Source organism: Chiloscyllium punctatum, chromosome 2 (genome assembly GCF_047496795.1).
Source record: "Chiloscyllium punctatum isolate Juve2018m chromosome 2, sChiPun1.3, whole genome shotgun sequence".
Classification (NCBI taxonomy): domain Eukaryota; kingdom Metazoa; phylum Chordata; class Chondrichthyes; order Orectolobiformes; family Hemiscylliidae; genus Chiloscyllium; species Chiloscyllium punctatum.
The window spans coordinates 36,309,887-36,329,055 of NC_092740.1; the positions used below are offsets into that span (position 1 = coordinate 36,309,887).

Genomic DNA, 19,169 nt, shown 5'->3' on the forward strand with positions numbered 1-19,169 from the left:
CCTCTGGCCACTCCAGGTTTGCTCCTCTTGCAACGTATTTCTTTTCGGTTTCTAGGAGATTTTTTTTTCTGGATTAGTTTGACCAGGTAAGATGACACTTTCATTGCTAGCCTGATTTTGTGGGTTGGGGGGGTGGTTTATGTCAGACAGCAATTTCCCAGAACTTCACTATCAAATGACTTTTGACGTTTAAGGACTGAGGATTCCTTAATGAGCATAAATTACCATAGTTGCATCTGATTTTCAAGAGAGGTGACCTGCAAATGTGCTTTTCAATGTCTCTGTGCATTAACAATGAATAGTAATGAGTTTGTTATTGATACTGCCTTATGTTCGTTGTTGGTTGCCACTGTCGGTGGTCAAGGCATTTTAACGGGAGTTAGGTAAATCTTGTGTTTATCTCCTTCTATGATTTTGTTTTGTCCTAAGAGTACGCTAACAAACCCTTGCAATCTGGACTGAATAGTTTCTGATTTGCATGCATGTTCCTTTAACCTCTCTGAAGGTTAAGTTGAGTCCCCAGCAGGTAAAGGAAAGCTTGCTGCTAATTAAGTTGCGTTATTTCCCAGTCAGTTAAACATGCAGTGCTGCTGTTCACATGGGGTTTGTTTGGGTCAACTTACTTATGCAGCGCTCGAGAAGAGAACTCTGTCACCCAACCTCGTATCATCCCCCACCTTCGGCATTCCCTCGAGAGTGAGGAAGCCTTTCTTCCTCTCCACAGTTTTTGGGCCCCGAATTGATTAAACAGTTGAACGCTTGGATCCTCATCCCCTGTCAATGGTGTTTGAAGAGGCACGCAGTGGCAGGCTTGGATTTGTACATGTTCCTTCCACTGTTTATGCTTGCTATCCACCGGGATCTGTTGTAGAAGTCCAGGATGTTGACACCTTCATGGATACTGCTTCTTCAGCTTGTGCAACCCTGGGGAAGAAATTCCCTCTGTCCATGGGGATGTGCTTTACTCCGCAGACTTTGAGGGCAACCTTGAAGCTTTTTTCTCTATTCGCCTGGTAACTGCTTGCTATGTTGAAACTCCATAGAAAATTTGTTTTGGAAGTCTTCATGCCAGGCACATGTACAGTGTTGCTTACCCAATGCAGTTAATTGACTGCAACCAGTGCAAAGATATTTTGGTTTGATGGATAAATTGCCCATTGTGTCCAACAATCTACTTCAACTCCATTTTCAAGGAATATGAACCTGCACACCAAAGTCTCTTTGTTCAGTAACACTGTAGGGATTCGATGGTTCTATTCAAAAGCACTTTACAGCCAATGAGGTGTGATATAGGGCTGAACAATTCAAAGACTCTGGGACTGAGGCAGAGACTCTGACTAAGGCAGACTGAGAGGCCAAGACTCTGACACTGGGCAGTGGGACAAGAGCATGCGCATAGGCAGTCAATAAGTGACCAACTGGCCAGTGGATAGACAGCCATGAGGCAATTGAAAGCTGGGTGGGAGGCTCTGCTGTGAGGGTATCTCTTGTTGAAGAGCTCGGTCATGGTGAAGGTTTCAGTGGTAGCAAATAGGCCCAGTGTGGACTCACTGCCAGCGTCAGACGCAACTTCAGGTTCCTGGCGGCCTCTGCATTGAGGTGGTCCTAGTGCTGACTCATGGCTGCTGCTGCTGCGGAGGCAAGTTTGGGTTCCTAGCAGTGCCTGCATCCTGCATAGATTCTTGGAAGTGGTGACGGAGGTGAATTTGTGCTCAGTATTAGACTCTGAGCTTTCGGCAGCGGCTGCATCAGTGAGGTTGGCTCAAAGCAGACTCACGGCAACAGCAGGGTCGGGTTTGTGTCAGTGTGGTACCCGGTAGTGTCAACACTGTCTGTATTGGTGAGGCCCAGTGAGGACTCGTAGTGGTGAGGTGTTGGTGGAGGCAAGATGGCACCAACCTTTGCTCCAGTAGCAGCGGCGCAGTGAAAATACTCATGCCTGGTCACCAGCCCCAAGTCGGAGCATTTAACAAGAAGGACTGTAAAGTTGAACACATTTTCTTTACTTTTGTTTCTTCCGCCTTTATATTTTATGTTTTGGTTGAATTTTCTGGGTTTTAAGATGATGCCAGAGAGTGGTGACACTGTACAACACTTCACTGTATTTTGTAACAAAGCACATGTGACAATAAATTAAATCAAATCAAATTCTTGTGAGCAGGGTTAAAAACTGAAAACGTGGAGTAGATGAATTTATTATATCCTCGTTGTTAATAAGGCTCCACTCACTCCCAGCCTTTGATACCTTGTTCATCTACTGTTGAGGTTCTGCTAATGTTTACTGGTTGCTCATGGAAACTGGCTGAAGAAATGTCTATTCCATCAATAAGACAGTTTAACGAGTCAACAGAAACACAAATATTTAGATTTATCTGTCAGATCTGACAGCCCATTCATACTTAACAAGGTTTTAGAGATAAGCTTCTTTACTGCACAATCCCCTTTATAGATTAGTATTAAAAAGCAATCATGACACATGCTTACAATAATTCTGTTTAGCCTGATGTCTACGAACCTTAATGCCCTTGAAGCTTCTTAATTAAGGACGTGTCTTAAGTTTTGATTTAATGACTCGTAAAATCCCTAATTGTAGGCAAATAGTTATTCTGGGTGATTAAAGTGGCAGGTTGAGAGAAACTGCATGATACCTGCCTGAGTTGTAGGGTACGCTAACAGCAAGTTGATCTAAAAGAAATGGAAAAAAGAAATCCTTATTAATAAGCTTGTGAAAGAAAGTAATAGATAGAGAATGGAATCAATATCTCGGAGAGAAGGGCAAACAAGGATGATTGAGCAATTGGAATTCCTTCTCAGGCAGCTTTCTGTGTATGGTGTCAATCACAGGATGGAGATTGTGTATTGATATGAATGATGAGGCTTTTCATTTAGATGGAACCTCAGGAGAAGAATGGTACGTTTACATGGAGCTGCTGGAAGTTGATCATGTGATTAGGCATTGCATTACTGCTGTCACTGTGACAACCACGTAAATGCAAACACAAATCATCAAATTCAACATAAAATTATAAAAAGACAGCTTAAAAAAACAAAACAAAAACTTGCTGACTATCTCAGACTCAACTCCTTCCCATTTTATTAATGGCCTTGATTTTTTCAACCTTTTGTCTGTTTGTTCTTTCTCCACGTTTGTGTTTACGTATGCATAATATGTGGACTTTTTTTTAAAAATGGCAGAATTTGGAGCTTTAGGTGAGTTATGTACCTAGTTGTATTTACTATACCCAATATTGTACCAAGTTTTTAAGTCCTTCCACCAAATCTTTCACCAAATGAATCTCCCAAAAAACTGGCCTTCACCCGACAGTCAAATACAAATATCCTTCAGGTGCACTTGTTCAGAATCTCAACTTCTCCTTATAAATATGATTTTTATTTGTTTTGGAAAAACAATCTTCTGAGTATGATTATTTTAAAATACATTTTTGTGGCATAAATATCTGTCACCCTGAAAATGAAGAAGTTTTGCCATTACACATTCTTAAAAAGATTAGTGTTTGAATGATAAGCGAGTTGAAATTTTAAGGCTGAGAACAATTCTTTATTGAGAATACAATTTCATAATGATCTGATTAATTCTCCTCCGATGTAACCATTTTGAGTTTGGCTGTTTTCTAACATGATTGGGTGGCTTCATAAGCATTTTCTGACATTAACAAAAGGGGTAGACAAGCAGGAGACTGGACGAACACAGCAGGCCAGGCAATATCAGGAGGTGAAGAAGTCAATGTTCTGGACGTAACCCTTCTTCAGGATTGGGGGCAGGTGTAAGAGGAGCTGCAGATAAAGAGGGTGGGGGAGAGGGGAGCGGATGGTGAGGTAGTGGTAGGTGAACACAAGCAGAGGGTATGACCTGGTTGGTCAATGGGAGGAATTAATCCGATTTGTAGCTGAAAGGAAGGGTCGGTCAGAGGAGTGGAAGGGAGGGGTGGGGCTGGGAAGGGAGTCGGGGGACGGATGGGAAAGTTATTTCAAATTGGAGAAATCCATGTTGAGTCCTCCAGGCTGCCGGTTGCCCAGGTGGAAGATGAGGTGTTGTTTCTCCAATTTGCTGTTTGATTTGGCAACGTTCTCCAATTGCAACTAACCTCCCTTCCCATCCTTTGATTTCCTTTCTAACCCCTGCCCCCTCCCTTCCATTCCTCTGACCCTTGCTTCCAGTTAGGCAAAAGTGAGGACTGCAGAGGCTGGAGATTAGAGTCGAGAGTGTAGTGTTGGAAAAGCATAGCAGGTCAGGCAGCATCTACTATCCCAAGGGCTTTTGCCCTAAACGGCTATTTTCCTGTTTCTTGGATGCTGCCTGACCTGCTGTGCTTTCCCAGCAACACACTCACGACTTCCTCCCGTCGTCCCACAGGTCATATCCTCTATCTATGTTCACCTATCCCTACCTCACCACCCACCCCACTCTCCACCCAAAATCCATTCTTTATCCACAGTTCCCCTTGCACTCACCTCCAGTCTTTACACCCACAATGTCGGCTTCTCCACCTTCTGATGCTGCCTGACTTGCTGTGTTCTTCCAGCCTCCTGCTTGTCTGCCTTGGATTCCAGCATCTACAGTTATTTTGTCTCTTTCTCAGCAAAATGGGGGCAACTTCAGGTGTGTTTTTGGGCTGTGCCCCTCTAGGAAGCTTTTGTGTTTTGCTGTGTTTATTTCCTTGTCTTTCTATTACTCTGTTTCTTATGAAACAGTAGTTCTGTCTTCCTCATGTATGGTTTAACCCATTTCCACCTGCTTCCCATATGGCCATGAAATTATGGTTGTTCCAGGTCACATGGTGGCTCACAGCACGAGGGACGGGCGTTAGCACTGCTGCCTCACAGCACTAGGGACGTGAGTTCGATTCCAGCCTTGAGTGACTGCCAGTATGGAGCTTGCATGTTGTTCCTGTTTCTGCGTGGGTTTCCTCTGGGTGCTCCGGTTTCCTCCGACAGTCAAAAGATGTGCAGTTGAGGTGGATTGGCTTCACTAAAATTGCTCATAGACTACAAATCCCTGGACACCACGTGAATTAGCTGTGGGAAGTGCAGGGTGGGATGGTCTTTGATAGGTTGGTGTGACTCGATGGGCCGAATGGTCTGTTTCCACACTGTAGGGATTCTGTGATTCTTTGATCCGCAGCTGGGAAACGGAGCCAAAATCATCAAGAAGAATTTTCCACAGATGTAAGTTTGCTCGCTGACCTGGAGGGTTTGTTTTTAGACGTTTTGTCCCCATACTAGGTAAAACTGGTGAAACGCTGGTGGTATGGCCCGCTTTCTATTTATATTTAGGTTTCCTTGGCTTCACCAGAGGTTCACTGATGATGTCACCTACTACGGTGATGAAACGTCTGAAAACAAACCTTCCAGCTCAGTGAGCAAACCTCCATCCAAAACCTCAACCTGAGTTACAAATCTTCTCAAAACATGCTAAAAATTTTCCATATTATGGGAATACTTTCATTGCCTCATTACTGTATGTTCTTTGGCCACTTGCACCTGAACTGACCAGAGAAACTACCCTGGGCATTCTGCTTCATCTTCAAGGATAAATCTCCACATGCTCGTGGTGTACGATATTAAAGATAAAGTGTTTCAACTAATTCTTGGCCTTTCATTTTCACAAAACTTTTTTTTTGAATCTGTGATTCCATTTCTATTTTCTTTGATTATTACCCACTTTGCACTGGGCGTCTCTATCAATCATCTTATTGTTAACTGTCATTTCCTAACACTGCTGCTGCTCTGTTTCTAATCACGTTTAAAATGTTGCACGTAGGCTTTGTTCAGTCATTCATTCCTAGCGTTGGAGACAAACTCAAAGTGGAATGTAACCTTCAACTGTGCTGGATAAGTTTGAAAGTTGACAGAAGCCACATTTGACCCAACATGGCAGGTGTGTTCTAAATTAGATTAGATTACTTACAGTGTGGAAACAGGCCCTTCGGCCCAACAAGTCCACACCGACCTGCAACCCACCCATACCCCTACATTTACCCCTTACCTAACACTACGGGCAATTTAGGATGGCCAATTCACCTGACCTGCACATCTTTGGACTGTGGGAGGAAACCGGAGCACCCGGAGGAAACCCACGCACACACTGGGAGAATGTGCAAACTCCACACAGTCAGTCGCCTGAGGCCGGAATTGAACCTGTGCCACCGTGCCGCCCACTGGATTTCTATCTGCAAAATCCTGTAGCCACTGGTTTGACTTACTCTAGATACTGTATTGGATAAAGGAATAAGTGGGCAAGTGACTATGTGGGCAAAAATAACTATCAGTAAAGTATTGGGTCACATTTTATAAAGTTAAAAACATTTAGGGGAAATCTATGTGAAATTTTGTATGCATTCCCAATGTTTGAGTAGTTTGATCTATCCCCATATCCTTGGTAAATATGCTGAAAAGAATTTATGCCATTTGCTGTAGAGTGTGGTGGCTCAGTAGTTAGCACTGCTGCCTCACGGCACCAGAGACTTGGGTTCGATTCCAGACTCTGGCGACTGGGCACATTCTCCCGTGTCTGCATGGGTTTCTTCCCACAGAGATGTGCAGGTTAGGTAGATTGGGCAATTTAGAATGGCCATATTTTCGTGAATCTGTAGGTAAGATGGATAAGCCAATGGAAGTGCAGATCTTGGGGTGGGTGTGGGTGGGATGCTCTTTGGTTCAGCGCCATCTTACTGGGCCAAATGGCCTGCTTCTGCACTATAGGGATCCTATGATTCATTGATTGCATTGCACACTGAGTCACTGAATGGAGGTTAGACTCTGCTTCAGAGGATCAGTACCTTAGATTAGATTAGATTACTTAGTGTGGAAACAGGCCCTTCGGCCCAACAAGTCCACACCGACCCACTAAAGCGCCCATATCCCTACATTTACCCCTTCACCTGACACTACGGGCAATTTAGCATGGCCAATTCACCTGACCTGCACATCTTTGGACTGTGCACCCAGAGGAACCCCACGCAGACACTGGGAGAATGTGCAAACTCCACACAGTCAGTCGCCTGAGGCGGAAATTGAACCTGGGTCTCTGGCGCTGTGAGGCAGCAGTGCTAACCACTGTGCCACCGTGCCATTGAGGGCCACTGGTGAAATTTTCATTGGAGAAAGGGAGTTAATTTTAAGGGATGATTTGCACTTTGAGATACTGAGAAAAAGGGGAAAAGAAGCAACATGTTATAAACGTCTAAACTACCCTAGTCATTTGTACATCTGCAAACTCAATTTTTGGCTAGATGCTATCACTTATTCATTCAGTCATTGATTGTTTGGGTGATAGTGACCATACCACCAGCAGAGGGAACACTTGTACCTTCACAAGGACAGCTTGGCGTTAATTCTGAAATTCACTGACACTGCTTAGCTTTTTGACAATTGAGCTCAAGGTCTAAGAAAGCAGATGTGCTGTGCCTTTTGAATTATACTTCAGGACAGTGAGATAATGAGAAGTTAAAATATCAATTCATCAGAGATTACCAGTCTATGTCAATACTCCATTACCTAGCCCACTTTGCTGCGCTAACCACTGTCCAACTTAATTGTTGTTTTTTTTATCAGGAAACTGTGACACTTTGAAAGGGGTTCTTTTTTACTTGTGAATCTATCAATATAATATTGAGCTTGATATCAGATGTGGGTCAATCCAATTTTTCTTCCAAATGTTATTCTTTAAAAATAAATTGAAAACTGTAGATTCATGTGCATGGTGTGTTGGTTTGATAAATCGTATACACACTCGCCTTGTATAAGACCTAACTTTTTCTAATGGAGGTTTGATTTGGAAGCTGAGAAAAATAAAGGCTTACTGGAACCTAATAACGCACAGGCCATCAAATCTACTGATGTAGTGGAACTTTTATTGCAAAAGGATTGATTGCACATAATCTACAGAATGGGTGTTCTTGAAGTATGATGTGTAGGCAATATCTGTAATACACTACACACATAGACATAAGGTGTTTTCCATTTGAAACAAGTAATGAATCTTCCAGTCTGTGGCCTAGAGATGGCAAGGCAACTTAATTGTGTATGGTGGCGGTATCTCAAAATCCAGTAAACCTCTTGTCTCTGTCTCCGTCATGTCCTGGCTGGCAAGACCAAGGCTCAACCTCTTTTTGCTGTCCATTGACCCTTAAATGGTTAATTAATGTGCAATTCAAGATGAATTAAGGTCCTACTTCTGCTTGGACTGTAATCTTGGCTCCAGTTGAGAAAGGAATGACCCATTTGACTGACTGTTTGGCCATGTGTCCTTTGAGGAATGTGGCAGGGTGCATGATTAAGGAACTGTGTGTAGAGGAGTAAGAATGGTTATTACCCTTGTGTCTGATGAAACTGTTTATTCCCCATCTCCACAAGTACTCATTTAAAATCATAGAATACAGTGCAGAAGGGGCCTTTCAGCCCATTGTGTCTGACATGCCAAAGCTTTTCTAAATTTACACTAGTCCCATTTCTCAGCACCTGGCCCATAACCTTAAATGTTACGGTGTGTGGTTCTATGATTCTAAAGTGGCGGTGCTTGTGGACAGAGGGGAGAAGGGCTTCAGAAGTGCACCCACTACCGCATGGCCTTTGGAATGTTGATTGTTCACCCAGGAACAGTCATAACCCCCTGAGCAACATTGCTGATTGTGAGAGCTACTAACCTCAGATTGGTCAGCAGCTGTTTGCTGGCTAGGATTCCGGCTGGTAGGGACTTGAATTTGGAGAAATGCTAGCCACTAACCTCAAACTTGTCTGATTTAAGGAATATTCTTCAAGCTGTTCTGAAAAGTCAGCTAGGGTGTCCTTTTCAGCACGTGAATGCAGCACCCAATGAAAATAGTCTTTCTTGTTTGAAAGTTTATACTTTGCTAAACAGATAAGATTGTTGATATGATATCACTTAGAATTAATACTACATTACTTTATAAATGCAATCATTGGGGTCATTGGAAGGAGGTAGTAAAGTCTGATTTCAATGTTTAAATATACCACCCCACATGACTACTGGGCAGTTTCCTACTAGAAATAGTAGGAATATTGTATTATATACAGGGAGAGGTATTTAAACTGTAATTATATTAGTGTCTAGTCATAAAATGGTATTTTATTCTAAGACCAGGACATTCTTGCTAATTATTTGGTTCCAAAATAGAAAATTAATCCTATTAATGATTAATATTGATATACCAATACTCTTTCAATCATGTTTAAGTTTAATTTTAACAACAAACAAGTATCAATAGGTGTTATCTTTCAAGCTAAATATTTTGGAAGTATTTACCTAAATGGGGAAGGCAAGTCCTCAGTATTTTGCCACTGGCCATTTCATCTTTGTTTAAGCTCAAAATATGTTGTAAACTAGAAGTATTAATTTTCAGTCTTATTTTATTAATCCAATGATGAGCCACGCGGTGATAAAAGAGAGGTTCTGGTTTCTGATGTGTAAATGTGGTATCTTTAAATATCTTTTATAGATGACAGCTGCGTGTGTCATTCTTACCTGTTTGTGTATAACATTCTATTTCACCAACACAATGCCACATAATAAGATGATGGATCTGTTTGTGTGGTAAAATTGCAAATTCATGTGTACGTTTCCAGAAATGCATATGCTTTCAACAATTTTGTTTGAATACTGTCGATGACTGAATAAGTGCCATTCACAGTCTGAGCCTGCTTGTGTGCTAAGGTTTCTGTTCTTTCGAAGTCGTTGGAAAGATGAGTGCTAGACTGAGCTTTGCTGTACTGCCAACCAGCTGCGTCTCAGCTTCTCACTGTCAAATCCAGCTGCTATCTTTGCAGAGGTGTCATCACTGATTTACCCTCCTGTTTGACCTTAAAGCTTGCTTTGAGTCCGTTTATCGTGCTGATGGTGAAGGGGAAAGCTATGCTTTACGAGGTTTCTATCTCTCTCTTAATGATTTGAAGAGAGGTTGACAACATTTTTGATTTCAAGCGAGCTAGTGTGTATGAGCGAGCAGTGCTGGAGCCCACTTGCTGCTATGCACAGCAGCATTCACGGTCTCCTGAAGTTACTGGAGTGAATAACTAGAAACAGTCAGCTGACTTTCAGTCTCCAATCGGGACAGCTGTGATGTAAGTCTTTAGCAGCTGCAAGGATCAGAATTAGCATGGTGAGGTCTCTTGCACTGCAGCATGGCCATATAGTGGAAGAAATGAGAAAAAAGCACAGGGTAGCATGGATGAGTCCAGTATTCTCAGACGTCGAGGACTTCAGGTAAGCAGAGGCATTTTATTCAAGAAGTGAGACAGCATTCCTACTATGAGCATTAATGATTTTTTGTTGCATTCCTTCAGGATGCTTAAGGAAAAGATTGTAATGTACAAACATTTGTAGCTTAATTTGTGATGTACTGTTCTGGAAAAGGTGGTTCATAAGAAAACACTAAACTCTAAATGAAGTCATTAAAAGAAAATGGGCTGATATCTTGTGGATACACTTAATTGAATTAGTTGCAGGCAGTTAGAATGCATTATTTGAAAGGCAGGGAAGAGGGACTTAAACTACTCACTGTACTCTTTGGGCACACAGTAGCTTTCAGTAAAGTTTTTTTGGCAGAGCTAGAAGAATGAAAATGACAAACTCATTCACATATTAATAAGAACTCACCTCTTTAAATATGAATTTTACATTCCTGTTGTAACAAGTGTTCAGGCATTTAAGTTCACTTTTACCTTGTACTTTGTTGAAGGTACACTTTGCTCTTTGTGATTCAGAAAGTTTAGTTGTCCAATTTAATAAATACATTCATAATGTTTAAAGCAGATTTGGTGTTCCTTTTAACTGGCTGTTTATGTTCTATGGTGAATTTGAATTATTGTGTAATTGTCACTTTATGATCAAGTTTTCTGGTTGAATATCTAAAATTTTGACTTAAGCGCACTTTTTTTTTGATATGCAAAACTCATCAATCAGACCTAGAGCAGTGAAAACATTTTATCACTTAAAGGAAACCCCAGTTCCATAAATTATCAATAATTTTATTCCGTTAGCTCAAAAAGTATTAATTTTTGCTGGGTTACAGTTTCACTGGTGTCTTGCCCATGGTGTGCCTTGATACCCATTCATTTTAAGACCCTGCATGTCATGGTGACCCTGGGAAGTCATCAGTGTCCAGGTTTGATCTTGTTCCTACTTGATGTTTGGACCGCAGGGGTTGCCTGTTGGTGGCCAGGAATCTGATTTAACAAGCACCAACCATAGTGCCCCTCTTTGCCATCTGCTCAGTTAGCTCACCAGAAGCCAGTAATTAAGTTGAGCATTCCTGAGTGCTCAAGCTATTCCTGATATTCCTTTCCTTAAAATAAGGTGGGCAGGCTTATAATGTTTCTTCATTCATTTGCAGTGTCAAATGTTAAACCAGTCTGCCTTGTTTAGATTAACGAATCTAAGTAGTTTCATGACTATAAATATTCTGTTTAAAAGTCCTAATAGTGGAATACTACCTTCTTCGAAACAAATGAATTTTCTACTAATACCAGCTTTGGCGAGACTTTATATCTGCTGTGAAGTTGAGGAACCCATGTAGTGTACAAGACTGCACTTGCCCTTTTTGCCTTTGATCACTGAGCCCAGAATTGGGGAATATGATTCCTTTTTTTCAAAATTTGGTCACACTTGACAATCCGACTTTAACAACTAAGTTTGTTTTAATTATTGCAATTTATATGTGAAATATACAAATTGGCAGGACACTGCAATGTGTATCTGGAGGAAAATATTTTTGTTGTTTTAAATAGAGGAAATTTCCTGCTTTTAAGCAAGTGCCTCAGTATTAATTGGCTAAAAGACAGATGGTGGTCCACGTACCAAGTACCTAACATATTGGTGTCACTTTAACAAGAGATGGCATTTTACCCCAGAGATCTAAGCCATTCTTGCAGGTTACAGGAATAAACCAAATGAGCACCAGCTTCATGATCATCACCACAGCTTGCTCCTCTTTTAAATGCTATGCTACAAAAAGTCTGCAGATTATCTAAAATACATAATTAGGCCCTGATGTTATGATACGTATATTTGTATACAGGAGTGTAATATGTGTTGCCTGGGAATCAATTGGAAGCTTTTAATTGCTGGAATTCTGTGTACCTGGTATCATTCACTTTGGAGGGAGAAAGTGAGGTCTGCAGATGCTGGAGATCAGAGTTAAGAGTGTGGTGCTAGAAAAACACAGCAGGTCAGGCAGCATCCGAGGAGCGGGAGAATCGATTCCTCATGAAGGGCTTCTTGCCCAAAATGTCAATTCTCCCACATTCCTGACAAAGGGCTTATGCCTGAAGCATTGATTCTCCTGCTGCTCGGATACTGCCTGACTTGCTGTGTTTTTCCAGCATCACACTCTTGACCCACATTGTTCACGTTGCATCTGCTGAACTCCTCCTATTTTAAAATTTGTACAAGGTTGGTACAAAAAAAATTTGTCATAATCCTGTGGATTGACTGAGGAAGAAAGCGATTCGGAGTACCTACCAGTGTGCTTTTATCCTCCTAACCCTTACTCTTAGCCAAGTCTAGGTGCATTGGCAATAAGATATTTATGGCTATTGACAATGAAAGCTCAGTCATTTAGAGAGATTAGAGTCCCTAATGTATGGAAACAGGCCCTAAGTCCCGACAAGTCCACACCAACCCTCCGAAGAGTAACTCACCCAAACCCATTCCCCCTACCTTATATTTACCCCTGACTAATGCACCTAACACTATGGACAATTTAGCATGGCCAATTCACCTGGCCTGCACATCTTTGGATTGTGGGAGAAAACCGGAGCACCCGGAGGAAGCCCACACAGACACTGGGGGAATGTGCGAATTCCACACAGACTTAAGGCTAGAATTGAACCCGGGTCCCTGGCGCTGTGAGGCAGCAGTGCTAACCATTGAGCCATGTTCATTTTGGACTGTTGCAGTGAATGAGAAATCTTGGCTTCCTGGACTGCCATTCTATGTCTGCTAGCACTTGAATGGAGAATTCCATTAGTCAAACATGTGGCGAACTGGTTGTAACGACATTCACATGCGTGTGACAGGAGAGTGATGATCTTGTAGACAGGATTATGCAGCTTTTATGTGTCATTTAGTGTAACTGATTCGTAGCTTTAGAATTCTCCAGTGTTCATAATAAAATAATTCTGCTTGATGGATAATTCAAAGGGGAAAACGACACTCAGCAAAGATTATGTAAGATTGGTAGTTAATGTGGTAATTAAGTAGTTCAGTTCCATAAATCTGCTACAATTCATTTGAGTTTTTGCAGTGTGTGCAACTTAGCAGTGATGTTTAAATGTGAATAGAAAGTTGTTTTCCAGCAATAGGATTCCCTCTCAAATAATTCCCCTCATGTCAAACTGTAGTGTATCTTAAATTATTTAATTCAAATATTTTAACTTGAAATTTTTAAACTCTGATTTCCTGCTTACTATTAAAAATGTTAGCTCACTGCTATATGTTCTTGTAGGCTCGACATCAATGGGAAAAGGAAACCTGAGGCATTCTATAAGGGGTGCACCCCACCCTGCCAGAGTATTGCCCAGATGATGATGAGAATCTGCTGTATCTGTGTGAAGAGCTGTATGTGTAAATCTAAATGTGTGTATTAATAGAACAGGTCATTCTGTCACTGTTGATCTAAATATTGAGGATAAAAATGTTTAGCTTTGCGTTTTTATTTGGTTCACCAGACAAATGTTGACATACTATTTACATTTTACAAGTTGTTCTCGTTAGGCTGTTGCAAAGCCCTTGTGGTTTTCTGTCCCATTTCAGTGTTCTCGCCGTGTAGTGTGTACGTTTCTCAGGCTGTGTGCATCAGTTTTGTCATCATTTCTGCCTTCAGCATTTGCTGTTATCTACTCTCGGTCAAGAAAGCTGGAAATGTTGCCATTCAAATTTTTTATGACAGCTTCGAAAAACTGCAAGTTGACCCTAAGAGTTTTGTTCAGTAACAGCAGTGATGTACGTTTATATAGTGCCTTTTAATGTAAATAAACAAGCCAAAATGCTTCACAAGAGTGTACCCAGCCAAAACTTGACACCAGGCCAAAGTGGGGGGGGGGGGGGGGTGATTTTTGGAAGGGTTGACTAAAGGCATGATTGAGGGATTGATTTTAAGGAAGACCTGCAAGGAGGAAATTCAGGTCCAGAAATGGTATCGCTGCTCAGATGTTTCGAACAATAAGTTCAAGTTTCAAAACAGCTTCTTGCACTGTATATCCAGCTTGGACTAGTTGATTAGAAAGCTTTTTCTCACTGTCAACTGGAAGAATCGCAAATGGAGTCTAAGCATTCTTGATTTCTTGTGAGTGAAAGAATATAACTAGATAAAAAAAGAGTAAGTTTTGTACAATGCCAGCTCTAATGCCCACATGTGCCAAAAATTGCTTACTGTTAAGCAATTACTGTTATAGTCATGCTCCTTGCAGTCATGCCTACTCTTTGTCAGTGTTGGTCAAGGATTGAACTCGTTTTAGAGTGTTAGATCAGCCGTGAATATATTAAATAACAGAGCAGGCTCAAGGGCTGAATTACCTGCTCCTATTCCTGGTCCTTATGTTCTAACTTGCCACTCTATATCACCACACCACCCACGGCCATATCAAATTAATATGGCATCTGAAAGGTGACAGTTTAGACAATGCAGCACATCCACAGTGTGTTAACTGCAACCTTGAAACACACAGGAAAGAGTGCCACTGAGTGAGCTAACTTGACAAATCTAATTGGTCCACGTACATTATATCCTTATGATTGCCTAGACCACAAAAATGTGTGATATGAGCATTATTCACAGTGATCCCTTAAGGACAGTTGTGTATTTTCGGACTGGGAGGAGGATTTGCTTATGACTGAAGGGACAACTGTGTGCAACCTGTGCAGATAGAGATATTTATGAAATGATGCAGTGTCTGTAAATGTAAGTTCCATTTCAGGCTTGTTGAATCAGACGTGTGACTGTAAATGTGTATTTTTCTTTCTTTATGACCTATTGTATCAGCAAAGCAGCAAGTGTGACAATAACAGTAAGAAGACACTGCAGTGCATTGGCATGGTAACCTCAGTCGGGGTGATTGCCCCCATCCTGCTGCTGTTCTTTTGTGGAGATTTCAGTATAACTCCTGGCCAAGGTGTACACCTTCTCCCTTTAGAACCATTCTTGTCAGGGTTGTGTGACAATTCTGTTGTAAATTCCTTTTGTTTTGAAGCTTTTCCATGAATTTTATTAACACCTAACTGAACAGATGGTGCTGATGTGCTTGGAATTGACCGCGTTTAACCCAGGGTATTCTTTCACTTTCTGATGACAGTCCAACTTGAGGAGCCATCTGATTTACATGTCCACAGATCCCTTTTGATTTGAGCAACCTGAGTATTCCCACACAGGCACGTACTTGCTATCTAATTTGTTTCCACTTCACTTCAAGCATCCCAGCATTGATTAGTTATTTCAAAATTTTGTAGTTTAAAGCTGTAAACTACACTTTAGATGAATGGATAGCATTTCTCACAGTGATAATTGAAGCAGCAGAAAGACTTCACACTAATGTGTCTCTCTTGAGAATCTGTCCCCTCAATTAACCCTTTCTAGCTTAGATAAAAATCTCCCAACATCAGGTTATAGACCAACAGGTTTATTTGGAAGCGCAGGTTTTCAGAGTGCTGCTCCTTCGTCAGGTAACTAGCTTCCTATTGAAGCAGCAGCGCTCCGAAAGCTAGTACTTCCAAATAAACCTGTTGGACTATAACCTGCTGTTGTGTGATTTTTAACTTTGTCCACCTCAGTCCAACACCAACACCACCTCGTCATGGCTTTGTTTCCTAGTCTCTGACTTTCACCCAAAGCATTGCAATTTTATTCCCCACCTTCATTATACTTTTTCAACCAATATTTAATATGGATTGGACACCTTACTAGCAACAGACCTTGAAAGAAGAAAAGCCTTTGTTTTTAACCATCTTGAGCTGTACCTGTATGATGTGAAATGGAGTGTAAGGTTTATATGTATGCATGCTGTAGTGGTCATTGTTGAATCTAGCTGAACTGCAAGTGGACTGGATTTGATGTAAATTGTGGATAGTGATAGTCAAAGCTGATGATAAAATGAAAGCAAATAATTCTGGTAGTTTCCAAGAAGAGCAAAACAGAGTTAATATTCAGGTAAATGATGTGCCATTAGAATTGTAAAAAAGCTTAATGTACGGGAGTTTAAGCAAATGAAAGGGTAAAACTGAGGGGTAAAAGAACAACAGGGAGAATCTATAATACAATGAAAGGTAAGATTAAATGATGAAAGGGACGGTGATACAAGGCAAAGAGATTGGTAATGTAAAGAACCAGAAGATGTGCCTAGAGGAGGTGTAAATAGGAACGCACAAAAGGAACAAAAAGGAAACAAAATTGGGCCGAAGTTATGATCTGCAATTTTCAAACTCACTATTGTTTCTGGAAGTTTGGAAAAGCATTGAATTGAAAGATGAGTTTCTGGCCTTGGAGCATTGTTGGAACATTGCAAGAGGCTGAGGATTGAGAGGTCTGAGTGGGACCCAGGTGGAGAATTAAAAACGGTAGGAGATCGGAAGTTTGGGGAGACACATGCACCAAGCAAAGATGTTTGGCAATGCAAGATTTTCTCATTTGAACTTTTCAGTATCAAGGAGATTGCAGCATGAATGGCAAATGCAGTATCCTTAATAGAGAGAAGTAATTTAAGCTGGGTGAAGTGTTTGAATCCTTGGATGGTGACAAAGGAGGTTAAGGCACAAGTGTTGCACCTTGTGTGCTCGTGTGGAATGGTGCTGTGGGAAGAATAGAGGGTTGTTGGGGTGGATTTAAGTGGGTCAGGATATCGCAGATGGAATGCTCCCATTGGAATTTTGAAAACAGATCAGGGGTGGCATAACACTGAAAATAGTGGCACATCCTCAAATCTCAGCTTGTGTCCCATTAACACTATGTTCTATTTGCCCATTATGCATTCTCTGTGATCTACATCTATACCTACCAGTCTTCTCATTTCAAATTCTCATCTTGTTTTCCTTATCTCTAGCATCCTGTAGCAATACATCCATCCACACCCCTTCTTAAAATACTTTGTTCATCTGACTTTGACCTCTTGTGATTTGTTTCCCCTTCAAATTAATTACCAATTTCAGATGGAATGTAACTGAAGCACAATCCTTCCTCTTGGTTGGGAGCAAAATATTTCATAACTTTATTTTCAAGAAGAGCAAGTGAACGTTTTTTTCATGGTCACCTGATCAAGATTAATTCTTCACAGCAGCAGAAAAGATTAGCTGCTCATTATCCAGTAGATCTTTATGTGACCTTACTGTGTGTGCACAGGCTGCTGAGTTTCCTACATTGATATTGAACATACTTCAAACATTGCACTTCATTGGCTGTAAGGTGCTTTGAGGTGTTCTTAGTGTAAGGCAGTATGCATTTTTTCAGCGTATATTGGCATTAAAGATAGAATAAAAAGAATAATATTTGCAACAAGGTTGCTGTAACATTTTGACAGTCATGTGAGCCTCAGGTGATCATTAGGTGGATGAAATGTTTGAGTATATAATAGATGACAGTTATGATAGAGGCACATTTATTACAGCCCAAGGAGAAATTGTTAGCTGTCATTGAAGTTAGTTAATGACCAACATTGGCAAAAGTGCCGGGAGTTTGTCTTGTTCGAAATAACTGTTTAAACTGAATCTGTTTTGTGGGAGTTGGGGAAGGGAGATAACAAAATATTCAAAGCTAGTTGGAATGGGATGCATTCAAGCTGCAGAAGCCAATTTGGTGGAGCCATCCAAATGATTTAAAGGATTAATTTTAACCCATTGCAAAACACTATAATACAGTCTGTGAATAAATCACACGCAGAAATATTGACACATTTGGAAGGCAGTCCAAGTCTCTGTCAATTTGTCTTCATTTCTGTGTCTATCGATAAGTATTAGACATTTATTATAAGGTACATAATCGAGAGCTGCTGAGAATGAATCAGTAAGATTTGCAAAGATGTTTTTGAAACGATGAGCGCGAATGTAAATTATTCATAAAGCTGACAGTATCCACAGTGAAATGAAAATGAATTATTTTTTTCCTGAGCAAAGCTTGTAAATGGAGTCTCCAAAACCTCATTTTATATTTCTATTTCTGAAATATGCTAGTTTTCTCTCTCATGGAGTTATAAACAATGTATCCATGTTTGCAGACTGATCTAGCCAAATTCTGCCATCACAGTTATTTCTGAAGGTTTAGGATCAATTCATAGCTTGTGAAATGGTTGTTTTGTTGTGAGTACAATTTTTGATGTGGACTATAAACATAAATCCAGTAATATTTCAGATTTTATTGTATCTTCAAATGCTAGCAAGAGGAAATTATAGGATTTAAGATCTCAATTGCTAATCTCATTAAAATGTTCAGTGCATTAATAGTGTGAATATTAATGTTATGAATAACATTTCCATTTAATAAAAGGAAACACGCTGTTTCATACTGAATTTTTTTTTACAGATTATGAAATCTGCAAGAAGTTGCATAAATATATATCCTCCCATTGAGAGGAGATTTTATAGTAACCAAAAAATTGATTTAAGGGCACATTTAACACCACCACAATGAGGAGTTTTCATATAGTTTATCATATCTGTGAACTTTTTTAGTGAATTTAGCTGACACTTGCATATAAATTGTTCAACTCCCTTCCATTGATTCAACAGGTTAAAAAAGTCATTTGATGGTGGTTGGTAAATTCAGAGTTAAGTAAGTTTACTTGGATAATTCTTTTCCTTCAGCACTAGTGTGATTAACTTCGATGTTTCTTTCATGAGTACCAAGCATTTGTATAGACTTTGGAGTCCTAACTATTTTCTTATCAATTCTTGACAAAGTCAACATTCGCTGTGTTAGACATCAGTTTGACACCTTGATTAACCTTGAGCACTCTGGCTGAGTTGACTCTAGTTGGCAGCCCTTTATGCTTTAATGAAGAGAAATGTGAAAGACTGACCTTGGTGTTAATGAGACAAATCGTAGTGGTAGAAGATTTTATTTGTATGCTGTTTTCGTAATGTCAGGACAAAGGTGCAGGCACTAATTCACTACCTTTTAATGCCAAAAATATTCTGTCATCCTCCCATG

At 40.5% G+C, this 19,169-nt stretch overlaps 1 protein-coding gene across 10 annotated transcripts in view; it reads left to right on the forward strand.

Annotated features, from left to right (window-relative positions):
- Positions 1–19,169, forward strand: part of LOC140496238 (microtubule-associated serine/threonine-protein kinase 4-like) — a 475,527-nt gene that overhangs the window by 143,365 nt on the left and 312,993 nt on the right. For 3 of the 10 annotated variants that reach the window (XM_072595806.1, XM_072595840.1, XM_072595848.1), the window contains exon 1: positions 10,087–10,243. The exons of the other annotated variants lie outside the window; for them this stretch is intronic. In XM_072595806.1, the coding sequence (XP_072451907.1) occupies positions 10,205–10,243 (39 nt within the window). In that variant the 5' untranslated portion in view covers positions 10,087–10,204. Of the gene's footprint in view, positions 1–10,086; positions 10,244–19,169 lie in introns of those variants that run through there. 10 annotated transcript variants of the gene reach the window in all.